This window comes from Schistocerca nitens, chromosome 9 (assembly GCF_023898315.1).
Source record: "Schistocerca nitens isolate TAMUIC-IGC-003100 chromosome 9, iqSchNite1.1, whole genome shotgun sequence".
In the NCBI taxonomy this organism is placed as follows: domain Eukaryota; kingdom Metazoa; phylum Arthropoda; class Insecta; order Orthoptera; family Acrididae; genus Schistocerca; species Schistocerca nitens.
In genome coordinates this window covers 340149402-340176522 of record NC_064622.1, presented here as the reverse complement: position 1 = coordinate 340176522, position 27121 = coordinate 340149402, and the positions used below count along the sequence as shown (strand labels likewise).

The 27121-nt window shown below is 40.0% G+C and overlaps 1 protein-coding gene across 1 annotated transcript in view; it reads left to right on the top strand.

Moving 5' to 3' along the window:
* The first annotated feature begins 6095 nt into the window (after nt 1–6095).
* LOC126203593 (SH3 domain-containing protein Dlish) overlaps nt 6096–27121 on the top strand; it is a 76907-nt gene continuing 55881 nt past the window's right edge. Inside the window, exon 1 of the mRNA XM_049937954.1 lies at nt 6096–6192. Coding sequence (XP_049793911.1) covers nt 6144–6192 — 49 coding nt within the window. The 5' untranslated portion in view covers nt 6096–6143. The remainder of the gene's footprint in view (nt 6193–27121) is intronic.

Here is a 27121-nt window from a genome sequence, read left to right as displayed (position 1 = left end):
GTCAAATCAGTTCAGTACACTTCAGAATTTAAATGAATAGAAAAGAAAAGAGTGGAGGGGGGACCCTGAAACTGTTATGATCACTGTGTTGAAACTATTAACTATTGGAAGCATTAAGCACTCAAGATTTACAATATATGAATTACTACTCTTTTTGTCTTATTTCTTGCTTATTTAACTACCATTATTTTTGTCTCAAATTAATTAAGCTTCATTACTAAACCAATTCCAAAATTATCTTCCAACTTTGTCAGACCTTTGTTCTTTGCTTATATTTTCATTAACAATAAAGCTCCTTAAACATCTTTCTAGCATAGATAGGTCTGCAGGTAATTCTTATTAACATAAACTTTAAATCTTCATTTCGGGACAGTCGGATTGCACAACATGTGGAAAGGACCCTGTCTAGGTTAGTGATGAGGATAATTATTTGATAGGACAATTCTGGTAAAAGTTAAGTTGTTATTGAACAGTCAGGAACAAAATTAACACTGGTCCACACGAATACAATTCTAAAGATTCAACCTATTCGTGTCGATGCGGCGGTTGGCGGGCAGCGAGATGGCGAGGCGCACAGCACACATACAATCACAGCTATGGCTCTTGGTGTATCGGCACTTTGCTTCTTCTTAGCGTCGCAATCCTTTTCCGTTTAGTGCCTGTGGAATATAGCCATGCTGTGTAGTCGTCGGAAACGGCACATCCGAGGCTCAATGAAATCACGTTTTCCAGGAGAGCCTCCTCGATCCAGAACGTATTACAATAGATTCAACATGGGTTACACTTCAATTCTGTTATAGCATTGCTTGAAATTTGACATAAATATTAATATTCACATCGAAAGTTGCTTACAGTTTCTTTAACATAATTACACGAAAAGAAAAAGAAATGAAATCAAAACATTGCTTACACTAATTTATCGAAAATCAGAAGAAAAAATTATTATATGTACAGTTGTTGTTGTTACAAATGGAGGAAGAAATTAATGCTCTGAAAAAAGATAAAACTGAGAACTAGTTTGCAAAAGTAAAACAAAAAAGATAACTGACGATCGATGAGTTTTTGCTACAAAATTAAATACAAATAATTACGCTGTTCAACACAAGTCTCAATTGGTGGCAAAAGGATATACTCAGTTTTCTAAGAAATTATGTTGAGCAGGCACAGCTCATTTTTTCCCGTACTGGAGGACTGTGACATTAGTTCATCAGTTTTTAGCCACAGCTGTGATTTAAGAAGGGGGAAAGCTACATCACAACATAGCCAAACATTTACATACTGTAACTTCTCTACTGTATTTGTCGTATTTATGCTTGTATCTCACAAAAAAGGCATTTCAAGTGATACAGCGCCTGCAATCACTCAGTTACATTGTATATTGCTTCGTTAACATTTCGTGTATATACATGTCTGTATATAGGCTGTTTTTGTTCTTGATTCGTGTTTACATCGGATATGGACACACCAAGTTCCTTCACTATCATCCTAACTGCTTGTTCAAAATCATAGCTTGTAAATAGCACATTGATTTCATATTATGTTGTTTTCGAAAGTACCGTATGCTGCTGTTATTCACAAGAAAGCAAAACTCACGAAACTCGTGCGTAACACGCTCCCAAAGAAAAGCTTCTAATGGCGCTCATTACCCGAAGTCAGCAAGATAGGAAACTCAAAGAACGGGACATATTTCGCGCATGATGTATATTGCACTCGCCTTTTCCTCAAATCATTCGTCAAACCCTCGTTAGGTGATAATACTTGTTACTATACTACACTCTGGCGAGGCATTCTCAAACTTAATGTCAACAATCGATAGCAGACCAACAGCAGAAACAAAAAAGCTGCCTAAAACACTATCAAAACAATAAATGTCGATTAATGATGCATCAAAGCATAATAGAGATGTACAGAGACAGGGATTCGATAGCTAAGTTTCAGCAACTCTATTCATTGCCCTTTGATGTAAGCCTCACCTACCTACAGCAAAGCTGCATTTCAAGGCGCAGCCTGAAGACTAGCAACCACCGAACTGAAAAATATCGCTTGATATCACATATCAACAGTTCCATAAATGTTGACCAGCATTATTTGTAGTGTTGGATATAAGTCAGTGCATACTGATAATTTAAATTCTATAATGTTACTGAGAAATTTATTTAAATATATATTCTGGGGCGGCTCCACCACAGGCCCTTTAATTAAGAGCTCCACCTGATGTTGACACATTTAGCCTTGTTACAAGATGTGAAGTGACGAGAGCCCTGTTGTATGTGGCAAGTGTGATTGGTGTACAAGACAATTTGATGGAAAGACAGTATTTTTCAGTGGTACTTTGAAGGAAGAAATATAGATGTATCAGTCAGAGGGCTTTGACAATGGTACAGGATGTGTGTGTAAATAATGAGTGTGTCTGTGTGGTTTAAATTGAGCCTCAAATTTCTGGTATGAATATCTTGTAAAATGCCTTACTGAAAGTAATTCATGGGAAAGCTGTTCAGATCCATGTATGCTCTATGGTGAAAACTTGGTACTTGGCTGTGGGCGCTATTGATCAGTCTGCATTTGTGAACAGAATTTTAGTGACATATACACTGAAGCGCCAAAGAAAGTGGTATAGGCATGCGTATTCATATACAGAGATATGTGAACAGGTGGTCAGTAACGCATGTATAAAACAAGTATCAAGTGCAGTTGTTATATCGTTACTGCTGCTACAATGGCAGGTTATAAAGATTTAAGTGAGTTTAAACGTGATGTTACTGTCAGCGCACGAACGATGGGACACAGCATCTCCGAGGTAGCGACGAAGTGGGGGTTTTCCCATACGACAATTTCACGAATGTACCGTGAATATCACAAATCCGCTAAAACATCAAATCTCCGACATCGCTGCGGCTGGAGAAAGATCATGCAAGAACAGGAGGACCAAGGACGACGGAAGAGAATCGTTCAGCGTGACGGAAGTGCAACCCTTTCGCAAATTGCTGCAGATTCCAGTGATGTGCCTTTAATAAATGTCAGCCTTGCTGATTGCACGATACAAAGCTTTACACCTAGCCTGGGCACGTCAACACCGACATTGGACTGTTGATGACTGGAAACATGTCGCCTCGTCAGACGAGTCTCGTTTCAAAATGTATTGAGCGAATGGACGTGTACAGGTATGGAGACAACCTCATGAATCCATGGACTCTGCATGTCAGCAGTTGGTTGTTCAGGCTGGTGGATGCTCTCTCTGTATGGGGCATGTGCAGTTGGAGTGATACGGGACCACTGATACGTCTAGATACGACTCTGACAGGTGACACGTAAGTAAGCATCCTGCCTGATCAACTGCATCCAGTCATGTCCATTGTGCATTCCGACGGACTTGGGCAATTCCAGCAGGACAATGCGACATCCAACACGGCCAGAATTGCTACAGAGTGAGCCCAAGGACACTCTACTGTGTTTATCACTTTCGCTGCGGGATCGGTGCAGGCGCGCAACTCTCCAGTGCGGCCCGGCAACGTGTGAGTGCGGGCCGGTAACACTCTGAAAGGGCAGGTACCCCTCGGAGCCGACGCTCCTAAGACAACTGAGTTACAGGCCGACGCCAAGACCTTGTAAGATCTGTAGGATTATGTTCTATACTTTCATGATGACGCCTACACTTAGAGGTTTCCATTTACAAATCATAGATCCCTATTTGTATTTTCGCTCAGCAATTTGTTGACTGCGTTATCGTTCGTTTCGTCACCTACAAGTTGCAACAATTCGTCTGTTACCAATAATCTGAAGAAATCCATAGGAGAATTGCCAGCAAGATGAATTTGCAGAACTTCTTCCTTCGTGAATGGGTGATACTGCATATTATGTGGTTCTTTATGCCAGGACTCACCTGGATTATCTCCGTGTGACAGGTCGGGCTCTTTTTCGTCGTCGATTTCCACACAGTCGTCGTGATTCGTATCGTCAGATTCGGAACTGTCACGAAACAGATTCGAAAGCTGTGCTTCCACGCTATCATCACTCTGCAATTCTTTTGCAGCCTCTAAATGAAAATCTCCGTGGTATGCCGAGACCTCACTACACGGAAAATCACTGTCGTCTAGTACACTAAGTAACTGTTCCTCTGTCAATTTAAAACTTTTCCTGTTCCTTTTCACACTGGAAGGTCCAGGTGTTGGTTCATTAGCCGCCATTACCAACAATATATGTCCGATAACTGACCACACAAAACAAAAGTTTACAAGCTTTGATGCTTGCTTAGACGCTGCAACTAAACTGAGTAATCCGACAGTGAGCGCGGACGCTTATAAGCGTCAGCCGCACTGGCTCGTGGCTTGTTTTGACGCTTATAAGCGTCAGCCGCAGCGAAAGTGTTAAGCACTTCCGGTGGCCACCAAACTCCCAAGAAATTAACATTGAGTCCATCTGAGTTACATTGCAACGTGCTGTTCAGAAGAGATCTGCGTCATGTCTTACTCTTAAGGATTTATGGACAGCCCTACAGGATTCATGGTGTCAACTCTCTCCAGCACTACTTCACACATTAGTTGAGTCCCCGCCATGTCATATTGCAGCACTTTTGCTTGCTCGTGAGGGCACTACATGATATTTGGCAGGTTTACCAGTTACTTTGGCTTTTTAGAGTAGCATACTGGATGCAGAACTGGCGTCTTTACGAACTGAACCAGGATGGATAACAGGTGATTCAGCCCCTCGTAATAATAATGAAGCCGGCCGAAGTGGCCGTGCGGTTAAAGGCGCTGCAGTCTGGAACCGCAAGACCGCTACGGTCGCAGGTTCGAATCCTGCCTCGGGCATGGGTGTTTGTGATGCCCTTAGGTTAGTTAGGTTTAACTAGTTCTAAGTTCTAGGGGACTAATGACCTCAGCAGTTGAGTCCCATAGTGCTCAGAGCCATTTGAACCATTTTGAATAATAATGAACTCTATCGAGAAATGGTTGCTAGTTTGATGTATTAAACACAAGGTACAAGACTTATCATATGCTGTTAATGCCACATCGGGGATCAAGTCATCAACATAAGCACATTAACATTGCTAACATTCAAGTACCATAAATTATAATAATAGATGAGATTAAGTTTGAATGGAATGACAATTGTTAATAATGCTTGTATTGGTGGGAACAGAAACACAAGATGTTCAACAAGTGGCATCCTACTTAAGTTCATTGCAGGGCCAGTAGCGCGGAAAAGTAAATTACAGCAGCATGTTGCTTTTTCTTCAATGGAGACAGAATATGTCGCTGCAAGTGCCGATTATTTATGTGGTTAGATCAATTTCTGAAAGAAATTGCAGCTGCTAATAAATCCTGATTTCTGTTTTGCAAATAGATAACCAAAGAGCTATAAAATTTATTAATGAATCAGGATTTTATGGACGGTCAAAACACATAGTGATAAGGTACCATTACATTCATCAGCTAGTTAAAAAGATGGTTAGAGCGAATTATATACCAATCAATAGACTGGCAGCAGACATTCTGACAAAAGTACATGCAAAGTATTCGCATGTGCGAATAAGATCAGCTGTAAAAGGGAATGTCGACGATGAGGATTTGTGCCGGACTGGGACTCGAACCCGAATTTCCCGATTTGTACGAATAATCCCCTAACTGCCTTTTTAAAAATTTTGTGCATTATAGTTCGTTGCATTTTGGTCGGGGCGAACGTCACATGACACCCGGCTATTCGTGTACGATTCACAGTCAGGACCGAGCAAGGTGGCGCAGTGGCTAGCACACTGGACTCGCATTCGGGAGGACGACGGTTCAATCCCGCGTCCGGCCATCCTGATTTAGGTGTTACGTGATTACCCTAAATCGCTCCAGGCAAATGCCGGGATGGTTCTTTTGAAAGGGCACGGCCGGCTTCCTTCCTCGTCCTTCCCTAATCCCATGAGACCGATGACCTCGCCGTCTGGCGTACTCCACCAAAACAATCCAATCCAAAATCACAGTCAGGCCCAAACTTCCATTTCCAACGATCGATTGAAATTCAATTGTCACTCCGTATTCGATCTGGAAGTCGATACTGTAATTATATAGCTATGGAATTTCCGATATCGATATCTGTCACTGTCGATAGTGTAAGGGTAATGGCCGAAAGTGTATGGTAAATAATGCGGTTGCGTTATGGCTTTTCTTTGTCCTGTGAGAATACGCCGCGGAAAGAAGAAGAAAAGTACGTGTCAGTTTCAAATAACGGTGCCAGTTAATTAACAGGAGTGTTATTGACTCAAGATTCAACTAACCTTACGTGTTTAAAATAGTGTGTTTACTGGCCGAAAATATTGCATTTTTATGGTGATGAGATCGTTTCCTTGATTGGAGATAGCTCAGCATCTATCATTGAGGCCTGTTGAAAACACTGCCGGCTTCTGGATTTAATTCATGACTTTCTATGTAGGAACGGCCTCGTTTTACTTCATGGAAGTACCCGATTAGTGTTCAAGAAAGTAGCCGAGGCACAATAAGAAAATCTTAAATTATATACTACAGAACATAAGTAACTCTGCTGAATGCCACTGACGAATGCCATTGTTGCTTTTTCTCCGTCGCCTACGTTGCTACATTAATTCCTAAACATTACATCCAATTCATTCTGCACCATTTGGCTAACGAATGATGTTGCTATGACTGAATCGTATTTCAGTGTGTAGTATTATGGTGGATGTTTGACAGCTATTCTTGCCAGCATTACATGCTCTATTTAACAACGATTTTTCAATTTTCAAGTCTCTCTCACTATTCACTTGTTCTTAACGTTATAATACTAGACCAGCTAATCGTTTAACATTGTTCCATTGTATTGGATTAATTTTGCGATTTATCGTGACTGAATGTCTATTCTGATAACTGTGGTGTTGAGATGTCAGTACCTTATTTGTAGTTGTGCAGATTTGCAGGCTCTGCTATCTAGTGTCTGCCTAAAGGCATATATTTTGTCATCACTAGCTACATATCTGCAAACTAGAACGTTTGTCAGTAATTCTTGGCACATCAGATTGAAGGAGATGGTGCAGATATTATGACATCAGTCGTCCATTTCAGTGTTGCTGGTTTTGAAACCCTGCCTGTCTATTTTGATCTTGGTATTTTGTGTGACCTCTAAATCACTTCGTATGATGCTGTAATGGTACCTTGAACATGACACTGACTGAGTTGTTTCCCCGTTCTTGCCCAAATGAGCTTGTGTTTGTCCCGTATGGGTCAATCCATACCAAGTGGCCCAAGAACAAAGTAATTGGTTGCTTGACCACCTCAAAAAAATTTTTTTTACAAAAATTTATTGCTTATTAATTTGAGATGGTGTCTATATTTGTTCCAGGCTGCATGCATTTTTTCGTATTAGCAAGCATCTACATTTTTTACAATTATTCAGTAGGCTAGTGGATTGTCCAAAGCCTTTCAGATAAAATGCATTTAGTTCAATACATTCTGGGCGACAAATTAACATCCTTATCACTTAGCTGAATGTATTCTTTAATAGATTTTTAATAGTTCAAAGTTATCAGCCACAAATTAAAAAAACTCAATTTTTGAACAGTAGTTTTCCAAAAGAGATTAATTTCTCAGCTTTAATATTTTTTCTGCTATTAGACTATACGAGGTGCATTCAAGTTCTAAGGCCTCAGATTTTTTTTCTAATTAACTACTCACCCGAAATCGATGAAACTGGCGTTACTTCTCGACGTAATCGCCCTTCAAACATACACATTTTTCACAACGCTGACGCCATGATTCCATGGCAGCGGCGAAGGCTTCTTTAGGAGTCTGTTTGACCACTGGAAAATCGTTGAGGCAATAGCAGCATGGCTGGTGAATGTGCGGCCACGGAGAGTGTCTTTCATTGTTGGAAAAAGCCAAAAGTCACTAAGAGCCAGGTCAGGTGAGTAGGGAGCATTTGGAATCACTTCAAAGTTGTTATCACGAAGAAACTGTTGCGTAACGTTAGCTCGATGTGCGGGTGCGTTGTCTTGGTGAAACAGCACATGCACAGCCCTTCCCGGATGTTTTTGTTGCAGTGCAGGAAGGAATTTGTTCTTCAAAACATTTTCGTAGGATGCACCTGTTACCGTAGTGCCCTTTGGAACGCAATGGGTAAGGATTACGCCCTCGCTGTCCCAGAACATGGACACCATCATTTTTTCAGCACTGGCGGTTACCCGAAATTTTTTTGGTGGCGGTGAATCTTTGTGCTTCCATTGAGCTGACTGGCGCTTTGTTTCTGGATTGAAAAATGGCATCCACGTCTCAGCCATTGTCACAACTGACAAAAAGAAAGTCCCATTCATGCTGTCGTTGCGCGTCAACATTGCTTGGCAACATGCCACACGGGCAGCCATGTGGTCGTCCGTCAGCATTCGTGGCACCGACCTGGATGACACTTTTCGCATTTTCAGGTCATCATGCAGGATTGTGTGCACAGAACCCACAGAAATGCCAACTCTGGAGGCGATCTGTTCAACAGTCATTCGGCGATCCCCCAAAACAATTCTCTCCACTTTCTCGACCATGTCGTCAGACCGGCTTGTGCGAGCCCGAGGTTGTTTCGGTTTGTTGTCACATGATGTTCTGCCTTCATTAAACTGTCGCACCCACGAACGCACTTTCGACACATCCATAACTCCATCACCACATGTCTCCTTCAACTGTCGATGAATTTCAATTGGTTTCACACCACGCAAATTCAGAAAACGAATGATTGCACGCTGTTCAAGTAAGGAAAACGTCGCCATTTTAAGTATTTAAAACAGTTCTCATTCTCGCCGTTGGCGGTAAAATTCCATCTGCCGTACGGTGCTGCCATCTCTGGGACGTATTGACAATGAACGCGGCCTCATTTTAAAACAATGCGCATGTTTCTATCTCTTTCCAGTCCGGAGAAAAAAAAATCAGAGGCCTTAGAACTTGAATGCACCTCGTATATATAGTATAGATACTTTTTATAGAGTATCAATGGTGAGCAGCTTATGCTTAAAAAATACACTATTTTAAAAATAGATTATTTTAATTATTCCATTTTGTGGCCTGCAATATCTTTGATGGGGGATAGATAAAAACCTGAAAATTTCACAGTTAATAGACCTTTGTGATATCAAACTTAAGTATAAATTTCAACTTTGAGATTCAGTTGGAAGTTATCGGGAAAAAAATTACAAACACGAGTCAAAAATACATCTGTGATATCTAGGCTTATGGAATAAAATATATCAATTACAGTATATAATTTGAACATATCTATGATTACTTACTTTTTTATTGAAAATAATCCTACTAATTACATTATATTGTTCTCTTGTTATTTGTTTTTAGTACATTGCTCATTGAACATTTGAGAAATTTGTTCACTCAGTTTGGGTGTTAGATTATAAGTTCGCCCAGTCACAGTTGTGAATTCCATTGGAGACAGCTTCCTTAGTACATTTTTAAGTAGCATCCAAACTTGATCCTTCTCAAGTTTTTTAAAGGTTGTCCTTGGTCCTGGAAGGTGATAAAATACAACATCTACATCTTGGTTTTGACAGTCAATATTATCAACTTCGCCAATCCACCACTGTTCATTGTAAACACAAGCCACTATGTCTTTATTTTGAAGAACCAGTTGTAAAAGTTTTCCACACTGAAGTTCACTTTCAGACGAAGTTGATGTGCTCTTACAGTTCAGTAACTTATGTGAATGGGGAACAATACAATGAAAAGATCGAGTGCCTTTAATCTTCTGACAAGTGTTGTACCTTTCCTTCAAGACACTGTCATAGACTTTTCGTATTTCCTCACATTGTACAAAAACATCGGTAATGCCTTTGATATGTTTTTTACAGAATTCAAACATTTCTTGAGGTGTTATGATGATTGTCATCGGTCCGCTACATACATGCTTTTGTGTCAGCTCGCTTTGTTGTACCCCCGACACCATCACAAGCATTCTTCCCCTGGCATGAAGCGAAAAAGTGCCATTCTAAACCAAACCGAAAATCTTCTTTATGAAAAGAAGTGTTAATAAATTTTTTTGTTGTTTTTATATTGACTTGCTGCCCCAACTGAAAAGTAAACCAGTTTTTTTATGGAAAGGTGGTGGTGGTGTTGAAAAATGTGCACTGCTGTAGTGTTGTGTTCAAGGTAGTCACTTATGACACAAAAGCTGTGGCTCATTGGCTTATCTTGATCTTTACAATAGAATACAAATGGATGAACTGTGGTCTGTTTGTTTGCCCAGTGGTGCCCGTGTACTTCATCTTGAACAACAAAGAAATAATTTTCCAAAAAGTCAGCAAGAACTAAGCATTCATCAGCTGCCAATGTTTGCTTTCTGTCTTTCAAAAATTTACTTTGAGCTTTTGTAGTAAAATGATGCATTTTCAGATTTTCAAGGTTAGCCACCAACATTTCAAAAAACTCTTCTCATTATTTTATGACTGTCACTATTTCAGTTCTCTCTTGTGTCACCCATTGTTTGTGTTTTATATTGTCAGGCATCAAATCGTCTTCTTCGGATTCTTCAAACATGTCATGTAAGGCTTGTTTGCCTGGACAGTCTTCACATTTTCCCTTGATCATACAATTGTAACTGTCAATATTGCGTACCATAACTTCCAAAAGGTCTTTATAGTCAACTCTAAGATTGGCCCCATCTATCATCAACTTTACATTCTGATGATACAAACAAACACAAACATTATGGGCGCAAGATGCCCCTGCAACAATACCCCATCTTGGTCTTAACTCACAGAACTTTGATCTTCCAATTTTAATGTCAGGATTTTCTTTTTTAAATTCAGTGAATAGTTCATTTAAATTACACAGTATTTCCCTTTTTTGTCTTTGAATCTTAGAACCATTTTCTTTCACAGAAACAGTCTTTTTTGCGACATCAAACGGCTGTTATTGTCATCGTCATAATACTTAATAACTTTATTGATTGTGTTTTCATCTACCAAATTAGATGCACTTTTCTTTTGTAATGCTGGTAAAATTCCCTGTTCTTTTACTAATTGCCTTGTTAACTTAACAAGACGTTCTGTCACATTAAATTCATCACTAACTTTTGCTCAACTCCAAGAATTCGGCAGTAAACTGATAATCTTAATTTTACCCTCTTTGTTTGAAGTACTGCATTTAGTTCTTAGTTTTTCTATCAAATCTATTCGGGTGAAGTTTTAGAACTTCCATATGTTTTAGTATAAATTGTATTTTGAAATGAAACTTCCAAATTCTTTTTGACTATAGCTGCCACTTTCTCAATTTTTATATTCAAGGCACTTGGTCTTTTATCTTGACTTAGTTTTCTAATTTTACTAGCAAGCGACATATCCAGGATTTCACAAGCTGTATCTACTTTTTTAATGGTTGCTGATAAGTCACAAAATTCTGTATCTGAGGTTCCACTATCCTTTCTCTTGTGAATTACAAATATCGTAGAATAACATGTTGGTCACAGTGATTTTCCTGGTATGAGATTGACAAAAGGGCTTTTATTTGTAGAATACTGGTCAAATGTTATTTCTCGCAGACCTTTAGGTTTCTTATGTTTCTCAAAAAGGTCCGTGCAAGACTGACCAAAAAGGTGACGAAATGTTTTTAAGTATTTCATTTCATGGTACTTGCATGTTGATTTGACATCTGGGCTGACTCGTAAGTAAAACAACACTTTTTCTTCTTCACTGTAGTCTTCGATTAAAGATTAGGATACACCCCACACACACTATTATACATGCTTCATCAACAATATCACCAACAGAACACTGAGACACAATTTTTCAACTGCACACCAAGAACTTCTAGCTAAATAAGTGTGATTAGACAACTGTTGGTGTAAGGGGGAAGACAACAATCAGACTTGCAGATGCAATTTTTAGCCTGCTGAAACAATTACCATAGCATTGTTTCGACAAATAATCATTAGCTAGTGTAATGTTGTGTGTTACATTACGCAGTTGGTATACTTTATTTGATTAGCCTACCAGATATCGCAGATGTTAAGAAATGTATTTTTGACTTGTGTTTGTAATCTTTTTTCCCATAACTTCCAATTTAATCTCAAAGTTGAAATTTATACTGAAGTCTGATATCATAAAGGTCTATTAACTGTGAAATTTTCAGATTTTTATCTGGTCCCCCAACAATAATATTGCAGCCCACAAAATGGAAAAATTAAAAAAAATCAATTTTTAAAAATAGTGTATTTTTTTAAGTGTAAGCTGCTCACCATTGATACTATATACAGTGTAATAGCAGAAAAAATATTAAAGCTGAGAAATTAATCTTTCTTTAGAAAACTACTGTTCAAAAATTGAGTTTTTTCAATTTTTGGCTGATAACTTTGAACTATTAAAAATATATTAAAGAATACATTCAGATAAGTCATAATGATGTTAATTTGTAGCCCAGACTGTGTTGAACTAAATGCATTTTGTCTGAAAGGCTTAGGACAATCCACTAGGCCTACTGAAGAATTATAAAAAATGTAGATGCTTGCAAATTTGAAAAAAACACATGCGGCCTGGAACAAATATGGCTGCTATTTCAAAATAAGTAACAATAAATGTCTTAAAAAATATTTTTGTGATCACTTAACATTGGGGAAATCACCCAGCAAATATAAAAATTTTCTGAGATGGCCAAGCCACCAGTGCTGGACCACTTTTGTATGGATTGACCCTTATGTCATGAATAGTGACAAAAGAAGCATCCCTAACTTACCTTTCCCTGGCTTTTTTTTTTTTTTAGAAAGTATGCCACCACAACCAAGATTTCAAGGAGGATCCAATACCATATTTTAACCTGTTTCAAAGTACTAAAAAACCAGTCAGTGATTATGATATATAATCACTGTGGAATAATGCAAGCATACAAGTTTTATCTAAATTTACCCAGTTCCACTATAGCTCACATGAAAAATTTCAGCTTTGACTGTATATTTGAGTATTTTGGTCATTTATTGATAATTTCATTAAGATAAATGTACATAGTTGTGTACTACTGTCAGTTATTTGTGTTTGGTGCGATGGCGCTTTTGGTGCCAAATTGAGCTTAGAAAAGCAGTAGGGCAAGGGCAACACCACTACCCTAATTCATTGTGTAGCCTATAGTAGCAGAGCCATCACATTATATGAGATGGTAGGAGAGCAATTTTACCATGTATTTTCTAGCACAGTGGGTGGATAGTCTTCACACATAATCTAGTTTGGCAAATTGTAGGTCAATTATGTAAGCCAGGAAGGATTAAAATTTTGAGGGGCTGTCCCTTATCATTTAGCTACAAAATAGCAGGTCAGCAACTGGAAGCAGTTAATTCCATAAATTATCTGGGAGTACGCATTAGGAGTGATTTAAAATGGAATGATCATATAAAGTTGATCGTCGGTAAAGCAGATGCCAGACTGAGATTCATTGGAAGCATCCTAAGGAAATGCAATCCGAAAACAAAGGAAGTAGGTTACAGTACACTCGTTCGCCCACTGCTTGAATACTGCTCAACGGTGTGGGATCCGTACCAGATAGGGTTGATAGAAGAGATAGAGAAGATCCAACGGAGAGCAGCGCGCTTCGTTACAGGATCATTTAGTAATCGCGAAAGCGTTACGGAGATGATAGATAAACTCCAGTGGAAGACTCTACAGGAGAGACGCTCAGCAGCTCGGTACGGGCTTTTGTTAAAGTTTCGAGAACATACCTTCACCGAAGAGTCCAGCAGTATATTGCTCCCTCCTACGTATATCTCGCGAAGAGACCATGAGGATAAAATCAGAGAGATTAGAGCCCACACAGAAACATACCGACAATCCTTCTTTCCACGAACAATACGAGACTGGAATAGAAGGGAGAACCGATAGAGGTACTCAGGGTACTCTCCGCCACACACCGTCAGGTGGCTTGCGGAGTATGAATGTAGATGTAGATGTAGAATTATCAAGTGCATTTTAATTCCTGTCGAGAGCCCTCATTGCAAGTTATAATATAGCAACAACTAATTTGTATATAGCCAGTGATGTAAAAATATTTTTTGATCATAGGAGCAATATTAGGCAAAATATTTAACATAATGCTTGTATCATACTAGTCACTTGAGTCTGATGAAACTGAATATTTGGAGGAAAAAACATTTCAGTTCCAGGGGATGATATGCACAAACATGTAATTAATACTAATCGAAGTTAAAATTAAATCATAGGCTTCAGAGGTAACATGAACCTCCAGCTATGCTACAGATAAAGATTGAATATTTACATTCACTGGCATCGCCATTTCTCAGCTACACTGTCACCTTCCAACTTAAACTAGACCTCAATACTGATCAGTATCTCACTACAAATTAGATGAAGCCACTAATAATATTTCAACACAGACAGTGTAAAAGTGCCACATGTTACATATCATGGATGACCACCAAAAAGATAGGACAACAGTTGGTCCTGTAGATCCATGGAATGAGGCCGACCTATGGGAAACCCTAGTCAGCAGAGGAAGACTTCTACTTGCTTTGCTTTATATTTGTTACTTTGGCCTGGGAGACTGAATGCATTCTGTACATTCCTCCACAAGTCATTTCAGTTCTTTACTTTTATTGTCCATTCTCCTCTTCCACCTTATCTGTAGTCTTCCTTGCCCCCTGCTGCCTTCTATAGGTAGTCTTTCTTCCTCCATCCTAATTAGGTGATGTGCCCACCTCAGTCCTCTTTTCTTAATCTTTTGGACAAAATCAGCTTTGTGAGTATTGGTCTGCTAGTTCCTGGTTTTCTAAAATATCCCATTCATATGACTGGGGCCCAATATTTTCCTTAATGTCTTTCTCTTGAAGACTAGCAGTTTTTGTTCATTTGTTTTTTGTAGTATAAGTGTTTCAGGGCCATGTTGTGCTACACTTTAGTAGGGCCTAGTCTGATTTCATGTCGTAACTGCGCTACTGCACATCACATCCTGTAAGCCAAAGTGCTCTTTATTTGCTGCTGCAATCCTTGCCTTAATCTCAATTTCCATTCTGTTCTGCTTGCTAAAATTGCTTCCGATACATGCATATGTCTGTTATTTTAATAGGCACTTCAGCAACTGTCAATATAGTACCATCATTGGTACCTTTCTCATGACCATGTACTCCGTTGTATCCTCATTAATTTGAAAATATATTTTCCTCGTAATATTTCTGTAAGAGTTATTGTGAACTGCAAGTCCCCTTTGCTGCCACTTATTTAAAATTGTCAGCCTACACAAGCCCATTCATTATATTTTCCAGTCGTATTCCAGTTGGGTTTACTTTTTTTGACTTCCAAATTCCCTGATATTTGTATACTGATCGTTACTCTGCAATAGATTTCCTTTACACACTCCCGTACTAAACATATTAATTTCTTCAAAGATTTGTGACTAATTAGTGTTGTGTATTTGTTTTGGGAATGTTGATATGGGTGTATTCTCAACTGAGGTAGCACTGCTGATAACTGAAAGTGGCACTTGTGCAGTGATGCAACAATATAATTCAGCAGATATGATGCAAACTCCACTAATGAGTCATGTATGCAGTGTGGTTTTTTTCAGTTTGTCGGCATGAGTGATTGAAGCAGTGTTTTAGGGCTTTCTTGTCAAATTAATGATGATGTTTTTGTGGACAATACTTCATTGACTTACCTATTCATCTTCCTCAAATGCTGTTAGAAATGGCATTGTGTTTGCACACTTTTTGGACCCCAACCACACTTTGAAGTATTGTCAGTGACACACTCCCAGCTGAGTTTAACTCCTGTTTCACAATGTGTCCTTTGATGCAGTTTTGTTTTTCTGTAACTGTGATATTATTCAGTGGAATGTTTATTTCCTCATTCTTTTTGGGTCCTTAAGGACGAACTGACCAATATTATGTTTATCAGTTGATTGCGAGCTCTCAAAGCAGGTTTAACAATATGGACCCAGAAAAACAAATGGATGTCAAGAGGTATAGCAGATTCGGAAAGTTAAAACTGGCTGTAAACAGAGGCATAAATCCAGTAATGCCTCACAGTCTGGTTAGAGTCAAAGCAATGAAATTCTCATGTCACACATCAGTGTTAGGTCACATCCGTTGTGTACCAAAATGAAATCTTCAGTGTGACTGGAAAGCTGAAAGCAGTCTGTCTGTGCATACAATGTCCATACTTCTGGAACTAGAGTACTGGTTATAAAGTTTGAAACAGAAGGAAACCAACATGCATAAAGTAAAAGTTCAAGGTATTGCTCATTGAACAATTGTTAAGTCTTTGTTATGTGTTAATGGTTGGTCAGTACACCCCTTCAGTAGACAAAATTACAGTACTCAAAATACACATTTAAAAATGCAGGTAGCTATTCCTAGCTTTTGAAAATTTTAATTTCTTCCTTAGAGGAGAAAAAGGGATAGCGAAATTTCGGAAGATTGTGAAGGAGGAACAGGTCACTCACACTCCAGGTTAAGAATCAATCACTACTGAGTATAGTGGAGTGCAGGTTATCTTAAGTGTCCAATACTGCTTCAACATCTCCCAATTAAACTCATCTTTCAACCTAACATAGACATCGGGCTACACTACAGACCAATATGTTGCCATAGCTAAGATTTCACATTCACCTAGACCTTGGGCTGCTCTACAGGTCAGTCTGTCTCCACATCTTACATACCAAAAAGTAATAGAAACATCAAATGTATACCTTCAGTATTTTCTTCACTTTTTGTTTGCACACACATTATATGTGGCACGCCACATTATCATTACATTATGGGATACAACTGGCATATGATATCAGTAGTTTCGGAAGAACTGAGGAGACAATGATGAAGGATAGTTGTCAGAGAAAGGGAGCATGGGTGGTGTGTCAGCATCAGTTCAAAGGTGATAGGAGACAGACAGACAGAGAGAGAATTAAAGATGGATTAAGAGGAAGTAAAATGAGAAGTTTTATGTGTATTACTATTAAGAACTAAGAGGAAAACAGGAAAGGTATTGGGGAAAAAAACAAAAGAAATGGAAGGATGAAGATAAAAAATATATATATGTATAAAATTGGGCAAGTAATGAAATACTAATAACAGAAAAATAATATCAGTGGAAGAAAAAAATAGACTGATTGTTACCTGAGGTTAAATCCCAAAAGGGTTGCGAGGAATGAGAGTATGTTGAAGTGCAAGTTGTCTCTCCCAAATTCAGAGAAGCTAGTTCTGTATAGAGGATTCAGACAACCCATATGATGAAGAATGTGGTGTGGCAAGAACTCTGCTCTCTTGAGTAATGTTAAGCACCTGGTATACTGGGTGTCTCCATGGTAAGAGTTTGTGGGTGCAGTCATAGATCTCAATCAATTTAGCAGTTTTTATTTTTATCTGAAAAAATTGTACTGTGAATGTTTTGGTTGGTAAATGGCATGTATGGTTTCACATGTTGCTCTGTATTTGATATTGTAGGTTTTACAAGTGATGTGACAGGAGGAAAAGGTGGACAGAAGGTGCATGGGGCAAGTTTTATGGCAGGAAAAGTTGCAGAGGTAAGGATATTGGTCTGGGAAGGATACAGATGTTATGGAGATTAGGAGGGCAATGGAAGGTGGTTGTGGGCAGTGTAGAAAGGCTACCAGAGACGATCTCATTTCAGGGCTTGCACTGAGAAAGCCGTAACCTTTGTGGAGTAATGTATTGAGGTATTTGAGACCTGGGTGGTACAGAGTGACAAAGGGGACACTTCTGAATCTTTTATGAGTGGAAGCTGTTATATTTGTCAGTGGGTGGGAGGAGGAGACAGTCTGGGACATTTGTATGTGGGCAAGATCTGTGCAACAGTTGTGAAGGAGAAAAGTATGATAGATGGTGTTGCTATAGATGTTTAAATATTTATTGTTGGAGAGCAATTATGTGGAAGTTCAAAATGGCTCTGAGCACTATGGGACTTAACATCTGAGGTCATCAGTCCCCTAGAACTTAGAACTACTTAAACCTAACTAACCTAAGGACATCACACACATCCAAGCCCTGAGGAAGGATTGGAACCTGCGACTGTAGAGGTTGAGTGGTTCCAGACTGTAGCGCCTAGAACCATTCGGCCACTCCGGCTGGCTATGTGGAATTAATTGCTGCTTTTGAAACTGAGGTACTTTGCTTTTTGGTTGGTTTTACATGGGCTGAGGTTTGGATGTGAACTTTACTGAATAGAGGCCAAGGTTAAGAAAAATGGCTTTGTAACTGAAAAAGAAATTTGAGTTGGTAAAAAGATTTAAGTTGTGCAGGAAGTCTAGTAATTCTTCTTCCATCCAGTGTTTGGACTGTAATTCAAATATGGCCATTTGGTGGGCTATTTGGCCTAATAATTCAAAAATAGTTACACAGCCAAAGTTGCACTGTAATGAATGCAAAATAAATGAATAAGAGTCACTGAAAAGTAATACCTGTGAATCTTTTGTTTGGTTCTCAATATTGGTTGAGCTTTTACACGTCATGTTTATTACTCAATCAACTTTGCCATTTCGCTGACACAAGTTGCAGTCCTCTGCTGCTAGAGGTCTCTGAATTCTAGCACGTTGTATATAATGTAACTATGTCAGTGCATGAGAAACAGCTCAGAAAATTGAAAGCATGAATTCAAAGAGTTCATCCATATGTGGAACATCCTCTCCTTCAGCACGACAATGCCACACCGCACTTGAGCAGTGTCACATCAGCAGCAATCCAGCGCATTGGGCTCACTGCCATCGACCACCCTCCATACAGTTTTGACTTGGCCCCATCTGATCTTCATCTCTTTCCAGAACGTAAAGAACCCTTTTGAGGACTGCACTTTGATAGTGATGAAGCGGTACAAGCAGAGGTTATGTGGTTTCATCAACAAACTCAAACATTCTGTAATGAAGGTATCAGTAAATTGGTGTCTCTTTGGGAGAAATGTGTTTATCATCGGGGTGACATTCTTTAGAAACAGACATGAAGAATAAAGTTGTAGAATGTTAACAAAGGGTGGTTTTCACATAAAAAATTCAGAAGCATTACTTTTTCAGCACGCTTATGTATATTGTAATCCATCCAGTGATTGATTGTTGTTGTTGCAGACCATATTTTGATTTATCTGACAGGAAATCAGTGTGCAGTATTGCATGAAATTTGCAATATGTTAATGGAAAAAACTGGAAAACTTTCTGAATTTTAGGCCTATAGGTTATAGGTTGGGATGATTATAATGTGATTAGGTGGTATAGTGTGTCGAGGACTGCCAGTTAATTTGAAATAATTTAGGAGTTGTATGAATTAATGCCATGTGGAATCACTACTGCTGTATAAACTGAAGTTGGCCCAGATGGGTATTATTCACCTTATTTATATGAAGACAGTAACTGTTCTCGAAAGAACAGATTACTGTTGTTGACCGTGCAGCTTTTCCCTGGAATAAATGATGACTAACTGAAACCCTCAGCTACCGACTGGTGTTGTTGATATACCTCGATGTGGATAGCTGAAAATGTGTGCCCCGACCGGGACTCGAACCCGGGATCTCCTACTTACATGGCAGACGCTCTATCCATCTGAGCCACCGAGGACACAGATGAATAGCGTGACTGCAGGGACTTATCTCTTGCACGCTTCCCGTAAGACTCACATTCCCAACTGTCCATAATTCTACATATGTAATGTACCTTATAGACATTTACCCATTCACTCATTATTCGCACACGCTTTGGCGATTCCCCTAAGATGAGGCCCTAAGGACCATCATATAGAAACTGGCACTTTTATCCTGTCATTTGAGGGGTATAACCTGCCTGAAAAGGTCAAGGTACTGAATGGTCTACAGATGCAATGTGAAACCATAGATTTCACCCCCACGCACTACTTCTGTTGCCTGAAGTTTGGCCACATGTCCTCGTGAAGCAATGCCATTCCCTTCTGTGGTGACTGTGGCTGTACATCTCATGTGGATAACCCTTGCAACCCATCGCCCATCTGTGTAAGCTGCTATGGACTCCATTCTCCCTGCTCACTTGAGTGTCTGGTGTATATGAAGGAAAAAAGAATTCAGAAAATGAAGATCCTTGACTCTCTTGGCTACTTTGAGGCCCGGAAGAAGTCTGACAGACTTCACCCCATGAACATCTCCTCTACCTTTGCCTCCATCACGTCTTCCCCTCCTGCTTCCCCACATCTGGCCCTCTTCCCTTTCCTCACACTTGGCGGCTCCAATCCCTTTCTCCTCAAGGAACCGCTTCTCTTTCTCCTCCTCAGCCAGGGAAGACATTCTTCTCAGGCTCCTGCTAGGAATGATCTTCCTGTTGGAATTCCCTTCTGGCCATTTTCAGGATAGGAAGCCTGTAACCTTGGGTCAGACGAGGAACTCTCACTCCGAGGGCCCCAAAGCAGCTCACTATGTCTAACTCTGACATCGCTACCACCTGTTCCCTTAGTAATACCACCACCTTCGTCCCTCTGAGGCAGAAGAATAAGCAGGAGTGCAAGTCAAAGGACAAGCCTTTCCCGGCTTCCCAGGAGGCTTGGCCCCCTCCCCGTCATCCTGAATCAGACACAGTTTTTATGGATGTCACCCCATCCTCATTGGTGACAATCACTGACCTGGTGATGTGACCTTTGCTTAGCTTTTATAAGTCTACCTTGGATTCTCACCATATGATAATCCAGTGGAATTGCAGCAGGTATTACAGTCACCTACTGGAAATTCAACAACTCGTTTCCTCTTCTGCTGCATTCTATCTTGCTCTTCAGGAAACACACTTCTGTGATGACCACTCTCCATCTTTTTGTGATTATTGGATCTTCTGTCAGCTGTGCCGGCCCCGGAATAGCGTTTGGAGAGGTCTGCAGTTTGGTTTGCATCAATGTCATTAATGACAAGATACTGTCTTCAAACCAACCAAGCAATAGCAGTAACGGTACGGAAGACCCAGCAATCACCATTTGCAACGTTTACCTCCCTCCTGGTAGGCCACATCTTTATGTTGACCTGCCTGCCTTAATGCAGCAACCCCTGCCACTGCACCTCATACTCCGGGACTTCATTGCACTGGGGCTATCGTGGTCCTCTTCCAATTTTTATCTGGGAGTTTTTATACTGCTGGCTTTTCAGGTTTGAGTTTGCTCTTCACTCAGCACCCCTCAGATTCAGGAGAATGGTATCCTATGGGGTTCTGTGTTAAGTGTCATGCTCTTCCTCAGAACCATTGGTGGGCTTGTAACCTCTGTCGGGACTGTGTTTTCCGCGCGTTGTATGTTGACAATTTTTACATCTGGTGCAATTCCCACTCGGTAGCATCTGCTGAGCGCCGGCTCCAAGGCTCCATCTGATGGGCCTCTGCGTGGGCCATCTCCCATGGCTTTCAGTTTTCTCCCTCCAAAACGCGGGTTATGCATTTTCGTCATCAACCCACTGTACATCCCAGTCTAGAACTTTATTTAGGTGACCAGCTCCTAGATGTAGCACAGTCCTGTTTCATGGGCCGTATTTTTGATAAAAGGCTTACTTGACTGCCCCATGTTCGTCACCTAAAGACTGCATGCATGCGGAAGCTCAATGTTCTCCACCTCCTGGCCCACACATCTTTGGGTGCAGACCGTGCTACTCCTCTCCATCTTCACTGTACTTTGGTCTGGCTCAGGTATTCATGTTTATGCCTTGGTGGCTCCTCCTGCTTTGAAAATACTTGATGCTGTTTGCCTTTGTGGGATACGTCTGGCTATTGGTGCCTTTCATACTAGTCCCATTGACAGTCTCCTTGCAGAAGTGGGGATTCCCCCTCTACAAATATGATGGATCCAATTCCTGGTTTTTACGCAATTGCTATTCGCCAATCCTTGACCACCCCATGTACACTGTCCTGTTTGCAAGTGAGGATGTCTCCTTCCTGATTTTTAAGTAATTCAGTTGAACTGTACTCTCTACACAAACAGAAATTTCCTGAAAACAAAGTAGGCTTTTGTACATTTGCTTATCTTTGCCCAAAACAGTGTGTACTAGTAGGAGCATATGGTACTCATTCTGTATGTGTGTACAAAATTCATCAAAAGAAAAAGCTACCAAGATTTAATGTGAGTAATAACTTGCAACATTAATCACAGAACCTGTATGTTTCATCTGTTTGACAGATGTCCTCCTACACCCCTACTTCAGGAATACCTGTAAAATCAGATAGAAGATTTTGAGCCTGATGAAAGAGCTTGATATACCCAGTGGGTTTCAACAGACAGGATGAATTTGGTTCTTCAATTAAATACACTCAGACATTTTTGAATTGCTGGTACAGAAGGTAGAGAAACTTGCACCTCATTCCTTCATTGCAAAATCTCAGTGTAATTATTTGAAAATGGGAAAAGAAACTCTTCGAGAGAGGTCTGTTTTAATGTTTGTGGACTTAAGTGAAAATTTTCGCTTTGTTGTGCAAGACGAAGTACAAGGTTGTTACTGGAATAATGGCAGTTATACTCTTCACACAGTTTGTGTGTACTGTAAGAAAGACCAAAGTTTGCAATCTAAAAACCTCTGAATTATTTCTGATGATTTAGTGTGTGATGTAGCCATGTTTCGTCAAATGCAGAAGACTGTATGGCAGCTTTGAAACAAGAATTTGAATTGCCTATAAGTGATATTGAATATTTCACAGATGGTTGTGCTGCACTGTACAAAAACTGCAAGAATTTTTTGAATATATGCAATCATGAATATGCAACTATCCATGATAAATCTCCCTGTGGTGGAGTTGGTGGTACTTTGAAAAGGCTTGTTACAAAAGCAAGTCTGCTGAGACCATTTTATGGACAAATAATTAGTGATGCAAAAGTTTTTAGTTTTCTCAAGAAAATGTGAAAAAAGTATCAGTATTTTTTATTTCAAACCAGGAGCTAGTTGACGTTTGTAGTTGCTTTTCTACAGTTTTTCATCTGCAAGAACTGTTCCTGGAACTAGATCCATGCACCCATTCTTAGCACTTTCTGCAAGTCAGATTGGAATTAAACGCTTAAGCTGTGATGTAAATTTCAGTGTCATTTTTGATTTCTCTCGAAGTGAACATTTAATGCCTGAAATTATTGTGCATGCTAATTGCTATATTGCTTTTTTGTGTGGTTCCTTCTGGTGTCCAGATGCTCTTTGTAAACGGAATGAGGAGGAAAGTGATGCAACAGTCATTTATGCATCCACAAGGGTTGTCATAATCCTTTTACTGGTCTGAAAATGCACTTGTAATGCTCCATTCTTCCATATTTTGTGTCAGGTAGAAATCAACACAATGACTGGACATACTTAGAGTATAAGTCAAATCTCTTCTAAATTGATGGAAGCAAAACGGTCCTTATTAAGAATAAAATGATCAGTAAAATAGATCACTGTGTTGCTAAGTGGTTTGTGGTTGTATTGTAAAATTGAGTGACAGTTGACTTATAATACACTTGACTGGGTGTAGTTGTTGCACTGATGTGTAAGTTGAGACAGTTTGCCTGCAGTGATTATGTTCCAGTGAGTGACATATCTGAACAATATGTATGAAGGGCTTGCAGATAGATAGTGTTGAGTCACATTTGTGACTTATACCAAAGAAGGCAATCACAACTTCCAATGCATTCTTCTGAACTATTTACATTTTGTGCCCCGTCATTATCTTCTGCCAAGCACTTCATATTATAATTTATTTTTTTAAATTTATTCTTTTAAAAGAAAAAAAGTTTAGGTCTGAAGAAACTTTTCAGTTTGCTATTGTACATCTTTGTTAGAAACAGAGGGTCTGCTTATTTGCCCCCCCCCCCTTTCCAGTTTTTTACATAAAATGTTATATCCTCAAATTTTTCCAGCTTCAATTTCTTTTATGTAAGATGTGTGCTGTTTGTGTGAGAAAAAAGTCATTGCATTTCATAAGGGGAAACATTGAAAAACAAAATTGTGCAGAACATTACATTTGATTTCATTACTACGAATATAATTAAGATATGTATTATAAAAATTGGCCAAAATCCATGATATTGTGTATCAAACAAATACACAAAGTTTTAATATGATAACTCATACATGACCTGGGTGATTTGAGAATCATTTAGTGCTCTTTGTATTTTTCAGTATTCAGCACTTGTCCTTGTTGTGTTGTATTAAAATGTTTACAAAATGTGTTTGCATACTAAACAGTTTTCTAACGATGTGTAGTGGATCAAGGCTGCAATAACCATTACAGGGGAATGGAAGAGTCGTTCTTGTAGTTGCCAGGATGTAGGGCTTTCCAACATTTGTGTGTTGGGGGTTTGAAGATTTGGCAAGAGCTATAGGAGTCAGAAGTGGAGAAGGCTACATCAAAACAGACAGCATGTATGTTAACTCTTAATTACTCCCAACAAGCTACAACAGTCATAAGTGTGTGCCCTCATCTGGTGGCATCACTCAGCATTGTCATACGGCATCCTCGTTCCACAGAAGTGGTCAAACTTCAGTCTCGTGGTTACAGTGGCATGGAGCTGTGTCATGAGGATGGTGATAGCTGGTAACCTAGTAGTACCAATGTCTTGCGTGGCCAGGAAACCTCAGCAGTGTTTTCAGATTGTGGCGGCCATATGCCGCTGTTATGCTGCTGGCGGTGCATTTCCACTCTGCCCAACTGAAGTGTCTGTTAGGTGCTAGAAGATTCTCAATGTCTTGGTTACTAAGAGGGCACCAATTCAACCATCACCCCTTCTGATGGTAGCCTGTAGCAGGAAATATGCTGGCAACCTCATGGTGGAAGGCAACAACAGCAGATGCTGGTATGAAGCCCAGCTGTGGCGATGTGTCCAGCCTGGTGGGCTGCTTTATACACACCTGGGCAAATCTTGTTACTGCATTGATTTTGTACATGGTCTGCCAAGAGCTGTTGGAATGTCTTGAAATGCCGACATTGCCTTAGTGTCTGGCCTATAGTTGCTGAGCTGCAGAGTGGCATTAGTGCTGAGCCTACAGGTGTTGGCAAATCCTGCATTTTGGCAACACACCCTGGCTTGATCTTGTGTTGCTATGCTCCTTCCCTCCTTGAGTGATTTGGCCCACTGAATTCCTCATTGGTTAAGTTTGGCTGAATCAGAGCCTCATACATATATAAGGTTACACTGTTCAAAATCCCATTCACAAGTCCAGAGTAACACAGTAGATTAGCTTTGGTATGTTTGGACTCTTCATCGCCCTATTTATATTTACACTATCTTCGCTTTCCACCTTTGTGGGCTCAGAAAGTCAGACACAATTATGAATAACAAATCTCTCTGTGGTTTGTATACAACTAGTCACTGGCTGGTTCTGTAAACTGACACAAGTTATGAGATACATTACTACACTTGACTCCACTGGTTGGTCTTGTCCAGTTCATGTTTAGGTCCAGTTTTCAGAGTCTGCTCACTGCTTCCTGCAAAATCTTCAATGTGGACCCACTGAGTCTGTAGACAAAGCTAGTCCATAAAACACTTACAGTTCACGGCGTTCACTTTCCTATTTGGCAACAGTGTTATACTCTCTCATGAGGATAGGAGTTTGGGGATCTGGGAGTCTTAAAACATTATGAAACTATATGCCCTCTCTCTTAGGTGCTGTCCTATAACCTTTAAAAGCATCACTTAACCTCATTAACTTTGTTATCACACTTAGCAAAATGTCATGTTGCAGAATACAGGGTGATTTTTTCCACCGTGTACAATCTCTAGGACTTGACTGATGAAAGAATATGGAACAAAAAAGAGCTAATGAAGTGAAGTGACTTCGTAGTCTTTCCCAGTGTAACAAGTCTTGAAAGTCTCTTTGGGTTCGCTGCTGGATCCTAAAATCAACTCGATTCTGTATTCCAGCGATCCAGCTGTTCACAATTTTCAGGAGAATGCTGTTTCTACTAATGAGTCCCGCAGTTCTCAGTGGGACTCAGCAGCAGAAGCAGCTTTCTCCTGAAAATGGTGAACAGTTGGATCATCAAAATATTGAATCGAGTTCATTTTAGGATCCGGCAGCAAACCCGAAGAGACTTTCAAGGGCTAATGAACTTTCCATGCTAGAGACCATTTGTTATATCATACATTGTTACAGAGACTGTGGTCTAATATGCACTGTACCATGCGGCCACAGTTACAGTATGTGCTGAAAATGATTTCCATGTGCCTCAACGCATCTGTGTATACACTGTAGCATGTTCTGTCTCACAAGATCACATCGGCAAGGCTGCACCCAAACAGTGTCAAAGGCAGCATGAATACATTTCTCCAGTGTCTCCACATCTGGAATGTACTCTGCATACACAATATTTTTGAAATGTCCCCATAACCATAAATCGCATGGATTGAGATACGGTGAACGAGCTTGACTCCCTCATCCAATCTGTTGACCAGAGAAGACGTGATTGAGATGCAGCTGGACATTAATGGCGAAGCGGGCTGCTGCACTATCATGTAGCAGCCACATAAACCTTTGAATAATCAATCACACTTCTTCCAGCAGGGGAGGCAGTCATCCAAGAGAAATGCTGAGAGTTCTGGCCTGTTAGGTGATGGGGAAGAAAGACTGATCCCAAAATGTGGTTGCCAGTTATCCCGGCCCACACATTATGGCTGTGCCGATGCTGTTGATTCGCTGTCACTATAACATGGGGGTTCTGCATCTATCCCACAGATGACTGTTACGAACAGTGAAGATACCATTTTGTGCATTTGTCAATAGGATGGATGACAGAAATCTTGGACTCATGGTTGCCTGGTGAAGAAACCAATGACAAAACTGCTCCTGATGTGGAAAGTTTGTTGCTAGTAAGCCCTGCACATGCCGTAAGTGATAAGGATAGTAACAGTTGTCATGGAGAACATTCCACATGGTCATCTGGTTTACCCTGTGCTGATGTGTCGACTGCCTGGTACTGACACTGCAGTCGCCTTCCACAGTGTAAATATTTTCCTCAAAGTCTGGTGTCTGAACATCTCTGTTATATCCTTCATGATTTCCTGCTTCCTGAAACGACACTGTCTCACATTATTCCTTATATCTACTAGCGTAGACCTTGGAGAACTCTTAATAACCTACATGACAACAATAAACTGTGTGTACACTCGTCCACCTCTTACATGACCTATTTACAGTTGCCTATACGCCACCAGAATACATCCGCCTACATTCCTGACTAATTCTACTCGGAAA